Here is a 7,500-nt window from a genome sequence, read left to right as displayed (position 1 = left end):
TATATTTATGTATGTATATATATATGTATATATATATTTACATTTGTATATTTTTTAAACGTTCTGATTTCGAAACACTAAACAAACCTTGGATTTTTATAGGGTCGAATAGGTAGCTCTTGTTTTTGTTTTTCCTTTGTGAATAAAACACTCATTGTTTTTACAATATTATGACAATCCGTAATATTTTACATCAGTATTTCGAACACAAGGTAAGTAGCTTGTGGTTGTCATAGCAACAGTATTAACAACAGAATAAAATAATATTAAGAAAACTTTCCTCGTTTATTTTGTTTTCTCGTCATTTTATTTTTTTTTTCTGACAAAGAATGATAAGCTTTTTTTTATATCTACTGAATCGAGTAAATTGAATAGCACATTATTTCTAAAAGTTAACGAGAAAACGTTGATAAGTCAGCATTTTGAATTTTGAAAATGTGCTAGATATTTTGACATATGCTTTATGTTATTTAAAAAAAATTAGTTTATATTTTATATTGGTTTGTATGAATAATATCCATTTGATCATATGTATTGACACGACGACGGAAATATACACTTGTCCTGTTACTATACGAGGATTTATCGTTCACTTGTAACTCTTGATTAGGGTTTTTATCTGTTAATATTTATTCATTTTGTACTCGATTTTATATATTTTCTGCGTTCACTGTCCTTGGTTTCTGTGATTTTTGAATTGTCGAAAATGTTATGCTCTTTATTTCATTGTATAGAAGTGTATGTAGTTCTGTGTAATGGAGAGTAACGAGTCCATTCTTTTTTAAAGATCTGGACGAATCAATATGAAAATGATAACTCGGTAACACGGTGATGTAACCAAAAATACCTAATTATTCTCACTAATACTAAACTTGATTTTTCACACACTCTCAAAATCCCCCAAAATCCTACTCGTCGCCATAACCTGAAAACCAAAAGATTCAGATAACTATACAAACTATTAACAATAAATATACAAAAAAAAAACAACAATACAAGGACACCGGTAACTGATAAGTACGCGCTGGCAACCAAGGGCCGCCAGGTATAAAAGGGCGCGCGACCGCTCATTCGCTCCCTGTTAGTCAGACCTTGCTCCTCGTGAAGTACCGCCGGATCGAGCACCATCCACCATGACTTCCAAGCCCGCATACAAAGTCGGTGAGTGTCCCTTCGGCGTCACAGTGGGCGTGCCATGCCCGGTGGCAGGGCCCGGGTGACTGACAGTGCCGGGGGGGGAGGGCCGGCGGTGACAGGGGCGGGCATGGGTGCCACGCCGGGCGGGCGCATGGCGGCGCCGCGGCCTCCTCGCCGCCTCGCCGATCAGCTGATTGGCCTCGCAGCGTCGCCGCCGGCGCTGCGAGGCCAGGGCGTGCGGGCGGGCGGCTTCCCTCTGCCCTTCCGAGGCAGGGGGACCCGGGCCCAGGCGGCGTGCAACTCGCGTGCAGTACGAGGCGTTGCAGGCCGTTGCATGGGTTCCCGTGGACAAGCGCTTTTGTTGTTGTTGTTGCAGTTTCCAGAAACATAAAAGTGTGTAAATGTTTGACGATTTATTTTGATGCTTGCAACTCGGATATTCCTCAGTGACAGCACCTCAACCCCTTGCTGTAGTTGCAAACGTCTCTCTCAGATCTAATTTAGCTTGCAGAAAGAGATTGCATTAAAAGTCGAGTCACACCAGCTCTTCCCAAAATAGCGAGTGCGTTACGACGTGTGCTCCTGTTATTTAAAGTGCGAGTGGCACTTGACCCTGACTTTGGCCTTCCCTTGCAGCTGACATCAACCTTGCCGACTTCGGCCGCAAGGAGATCGTCATGGCGGAGAAGGAGATGCCGGGGCTCATGAGTCTGCGGCAGAAGTACGGTGCCGAGAAGCCGCTGAAGGGAGCGCGCGTCGCCGGCTGCCTCCACATGACCATCCAGACGGCCGTGCTCATCGAGACTCTCGTAAGTTGGGGCTCTAAAGATTTTATTTCCGTTGTGGGATGGGAAGGGAAAAATAGCTTGTCATTCAACTCAAAGTTGCCTAGAGAATGAAGTGATATGTAGAAAATCGTTCCATTAACAAGTAAGTCGATCGAATTAAAACCTTTCCTTTTCAACTTGCAGACCGAGCTCGGGGCTGAAGTGCAGTGGTCCTCGTGCAACATCTTCAGCACCCAAGACCACGCTGCCGCTGCCATTGCCAAGAGCGGCGTTCCCGTGTACGCCTGGAAGGGCGAGACAGACGAGGAATACATTTGGTGCATCGAGCAGACCATCTACTTCCCCGATGGCAAGGTAGGAGCCGTTTGTCTTTGTTTATATTTGTGTATTTTTTAAAAAGTTTAATTACTTAGTTATCAGAGTGGTTAGAAGCTGACATATGCTTATTGCAGCTGTTTTGTAATTTATTTAGGGGGAATTTGGATTAAATTGTTAAAATAAGTAAGTATGAAGCCGTTAAGAATGAAATTTGGGAGTGTCATTACTTTTATTCTCATTTAATAATGGCTAGTGAATTTTTTTTTTTTTCTTCTGAAATTTGATGATGATAAATTCTCCTTGTCTAGCCCCTCAACATGATCCTCGATGACGGCGGTGACCTGACCAACCTCGTCCACGAGAAATACCCCCAGCTCTTGCCTGACATCAAGGGTCTCTCGGAAGAAACCACCACCGGAGTACACAATCTTTACAAGATGATGCGTGAGGGCAAGCTCAAGGTTCCCGCCTTCAACGTCAACGACTCGGTCACCAAGGTACGAGGGTTGACATTGGTTGATATTTCAGTGTATGTATTGTGTTGTGTGTCTGACCTGAAGTTAGAGCTGAAAACAAAGAAACTGATACACAAAACTTTAACCTATGATAGGTAGTTCTTTCAGTTTGTATGTTCTGGCTTCAAGTGTTTTGGCTCTGTAGTTTTAGCATACATTTTTTGATGTTTGGGGTTTCATAGTCCCTAGATCATAATTTACAGGGGTGTATATTTTGTTAGGATAATTTTACCTTTTTTTTTTTTTTTTTTTTTTTTTTTTTTTTTAGGGGGGGGGGGGGTGGTACCATGGGGATGGCCATATTTCTTAATTTTTTAAGTATTGTACTGTATTTACTTGTCCTTGCTGGAATACATGATTGACTTCTGTACAGTTCATGGTTCTGTAATTGGCATCCTAGAAATCTTAGGTTCCCCTGCCCACCACCATCTGTGGAGGGGACAAGGAATGTATATATCATTTGTCTGGCCCATTTCTTGCTCTAATAGAATTTTATTGTCTTAATAGTCATAACTCCTACACTTCCTGCCTTTTTTTTTTTTTTTTTTTTTTTTTTAATGGCCTTGACAACCATGCAAGGGCCTGTGACAGTATATCTAGAATCTCGATGAACTGTTGTGTGCCATTCAGTTTAAAAATTAATTGGCAAGTGTAATTACTTTGTCTTTTATCATGTACTACATTTGCTAGAGTACAGCATCTGTCATGCTATCCTGTAGGGTATTACTGTATATTCCCATTAAGGGGTTAAGTTATCTGTCAAGAGTAAAACCTGTCGTTGAGATAAAGGAGTAAATTGTTGACATGAAAGAAATCTGGCTATCTTTGTGATGCTGAGTTTGATAATAATATTTATTTATTTTATTTGTAAATTGAATGTAGCCAGTTTTCTACATACTAGTTCAGTTTAATACATTTTAGGAAAGGCATTCCTTTTTAAAATCCTGCGGATGCATTCATTATAGAAGTAAAGTTTTTAATCAAGTATTGGGAAAACTAAGTGACTTATAATTTCAAAGCATATTCTGCTTTAAACCAGTAGATTACCAGGATTTTTCATTATATATATACATATTTTCTCAAAGAATTTACAAATCTTTGACTTGATTAGATTTATGGATGAAATGCTTAATTTCTTTTTTTAATTTGAAACTTGCAGAGCAAATTCGACAATCTGTATGGTTGCCGTGAATCGCTCACCGACGGGATCAAGCGTGCTACAGATATCATGTTGTCCGGCAAGACTTGTGTTGTGGCTGGCTATGGTGATGTAGGCAAGGGCTCTGCACAGTCCCTCAGGGCTTTTGGCTCCCGTGTCATCATCACAGAGATTGACCCTATTAATGCTCTTCAGGCTGCCTGTGAAGGTTACCAGGTAAAGTGTCCCCAGTCTTTAACAAGTATTTTTGAACTTTGTTAGGTGAACATACACATGAATGCAGTAACGTGTACACAAAGATGAAAATGAAAAATGCCACAGTAAGAAATGAAACAATATCATAATGTTTGTTACGTATTTGGAAATGGTTCAGTGTACCTTTTATAGATTGGGTGTCTTGAGTTTTCATTACTGTTATTCTTGCAGGTAACCACCATGGAGGAGGCCATCAAGCAAGGTGCATCCATCTTCGTGACCACCACTGGTTGCCGTGACATCATCACTGCTGAGCATTTCAGTTCCATGAAGGATGACTCTATTGTTTGCAACATTGGTCACTTCGACATTGAAATTGATGTGAAATGGCTTGATGAGAATTGCGTCGAGAAGGTGAACATCAAGCCCCAGGTCGACAGGTACCTCCTCAAGAATGGAAACCACGTTATCCTCCTGGCTGAGGGTCGCCTGGTTAACCTTGGCTGTGCTATGGGACACCCCTCCTTCGTCATGTCCAACTCCTTCACCAACCAGGTCCTGGCCCAGATTGAGCTGTGGACCAAGCCTGGCCAGTATCCCGTTGGTGTGCACTTCCTGCCCAAGAAGCTTGATGAGGAAGTAGCCCGTCTCCACCTCGACCACCTTGGCGTTAAGCTGACCAAGTTGTCGACTACACAGTCCGAATACCTGGGACTGCCTTCAGAAGGACCTTTCAAGCCTGAGCATTATCGTTATTAAATTTCCAGAGTACAATTCTGTTGTAAAGCCCAAAACCTGGTAAAAATTTGGTTTATGCTAGTCCTTTTTCCTCAAATTGGAATTAATTTCAAAATGGTCCAGTTAAGCTTAAGGGGTCTTAAAATTATAGTCAACAGCAATGGATGTCTTACAATTAGCATCCTGCAAAGTTTTAAAGCCCTTGAAGTTTTTTGGGTGATACAGCTGTGTGAATGAGCTGGGTGCGTGTGTGCTAGAGTGAGGGTCAAAGTTGTAAGACTATGATAAATAAACAATTTTTGTAATTTTTTTCTTTTATTACACTTTATATACTCCATCTTCATATATATAATATATATATGTAAAAACACTTGTTTCCTATTTACTCTCCATGAAATGAAACAATAGAAAAAAACATATTCTCATTGATGTTTTTGAATCAATTACTGTGTGGATTAACAAATTTAGAAATTGTTTCTCTTAAACCAACATGTTTATGAAACCAATTGTCTTGAACCTGGTCATGTATCAGCTACTTAAGTGTTTCGTCAATAATAATAATGTTTAAAAATAAAATGAGTTGTTAGATTTGTCTTTTCAGCTGTCCTTTAAAAGCAAACAATAATATAAATGTTTAGATATTAAATTTTAGAAGTCAGTCAAAATCACTGATAGAGATTGTCTACAGAATCAGGTTGAACAACAGCACTGAAGACAGACTTCAAGTAATTAAATGGTTCAAGAGGAAGAAATATCAAACAAATGAGTAAAATTTACCAAAAATGTCCGAGATAACATAAGCGTAATCTTTTGAACGTCTACATTTCTTGGCATTAGTGGGAATGCCCCCCCCCCCCCATCCCTTGTGGGGGGGGGGGCATAGGAGGCAAGGACTGAGACCCAATGTGAAGGATCACCCCTACCTTGGTCCTCAGCCCCTGCCTCCACTAATTTTGCATGGTCTTTTCTTCTCCTTCCCTTTTTTTCTTGTTCATCCCCATGTTCTGTCCACTTTTGCTGTTCTTGCCAAAACTCTTTTATCATAATGCTCCCTACTCCTTTAGCTCCTTCCCATTCTAACAACCTTTACCTTATGCTATACACTGTCACCGTCTCAACTCTTTTCACTACCATCTAGTATTGTTCAACCTGTAACTTTACCCTAATCATTAACTCATTCATAACCCTTTTTGCTATTCTACTTTACCATAGAACCATATGACCTTTGATGTCACATAGCGCTTTGTCCACAAGCCTCGTGCTATTACTATGTTTTGAACATGCCGCTAATGACCTTAGATGTTGACACGGCAGAAAATTTTCAATAGATAAATATTTAGTGGAAATGCAACTGATAATGCAAAATAATTCTAAAGAATTAAAATCTCTCCAGTCAGTGTTGCTGTGAGGAGCTTAGGAAGCAGAGACTGAGGCCCAATGTAGGGATCATCACTACCTTGGACCTCAGCTTTCACCTCAATTCATTCTGCAGGGCCTTTTCTTCGCTCTCTTTTCTATTCCTCCTCTTCTTCATCCCCCTCTGTCCACTCATCCAAATTGTTAACTCATATTTACCCTTTTTTGCCACAATACTTTACCATAATGCTGTGTAACCTTTGATGTCTGGTACTTTTGTTTGTTTAGACCATTGACCATTCTGGAAATCCACAAACATTGAATTACTGAACCAAAAATCTTTCATACCCTGGCCTTGCCAACCCCCCACCACCCCCCACCCCCAAGCCCCACCCTATCACTTTATTTTGTATACACTGCTAATGACTTTAGATGTTGATGCAGAAGAAAATTTTCAATAAATGAATCTCCAGTCGCAAAATTAAGTTTCATTTTATTATAGTTAAAAATAGAAATGCCTAGTATTTCCTGCATTTCTTTTTCAAACCAATGTATTTGAAAGCTATGATATGTAATATTGTTGACAGTGGTGATGATAGGTGTACATGTGTGCATCATACCCTGCCTGGTCAGGTCTGGCTTGTGGTGGCTAAGTGTGTGATGCCTCATCAAGGAAACCATTTAATGAACTCATGACGCTGCATCATCAGCATCCATGATTATTTAGCATATGACCCCCCCCCCCCAATCCCTTGCTCGTTGTTGTTGGGGGGCAAGGAGATAAGGGACTGGGGCCCAATGTAGGGGATCACCCCTACCTTGGTCCTCACTTTTCCTTTTCTTCATCCCCTTGTTCAATCCATTTATCCTAATTGTTAACTCATATTTGCCCACAATACTTTATCATGTTGCTCCCTACTCCTCTAACTCCTTCCTTTTCTAACAATCTTTACCTTGTACTATACCCCATCAGCTCTCCCTCTGTACCCTTTTCACTACCACACTAACCTCTAGTTCTGTTCAACCTGTAACTTTACCCTAATCATTAACTCATTCCTAACCCTTTTTGCTACTATACTTTACCATAGCACCATATAACCTTTGATGTCATATAGCACTTCCTTACCTGGGGGCTTTGCCTCCAAGCCTCATGCTGTCACAATATTTTGAATATGCCGCTAATGACCATAGAAGATGACATGGCAGAAAAATTTCAATAGATAAAATAAATACTTACCATGTGATGGTATGTTACCCTTCATTATTAGGCTAAAAGTTCTGACAAAATTTCTTA

The 7,500-nt window shown here is 40.3% G+C and overlaps 1 protein-coding gene across 1 annotated transcript; it reads left to right on the top strand.

The window, feature by feature from the left end:
* Positions 1-1,065: 1,065 nt before the first annotated feature.
* On the top strand, positions 1,066-5,155 carry LOC125048422 (adenosylhomocysteinase-like). Its single transcript, XM_047647113.1, has 6 exons — positions 1,066-1,161; positions 1,774-1,946; positions 2,109-2,279; positions 2,552-2,740; positions 3,918-4,133; positions 4,344-5,155. Exons 1-6 carry the CDS (start codon positions 1,134-1,136, stop codon positions 4,869-4,871), a joined length of 1,305 nt encoding a protein of 434 aa, XP_047503069.1. The 5' UTR covers positions 1,066-1,133; the 3' UTR covers positions 4,872-5,155.
* The last annotated feature ends 2,345 nt before the right edge of the window (positions 5,156-7,500 follow it).

This window comes from Penaeus chinensis, chromosome 43, assembly GCF_019202785.1.
Source record: "Penaeus chinensis breed Huanghai No. 1 chromosome 43, ASM1920278v2, whole genome shotgun sequence".
NCBI lineage: Eukaryota > Metazoa > Arthropoda > Malacostraca > Decapoda > Penaeidae > Penaeus > Penaeus chinensis.
Note: the sequence above shows the minus strand (reverse complement) of the source record. Positions and strands in the feature narration are given on the sequence as shown.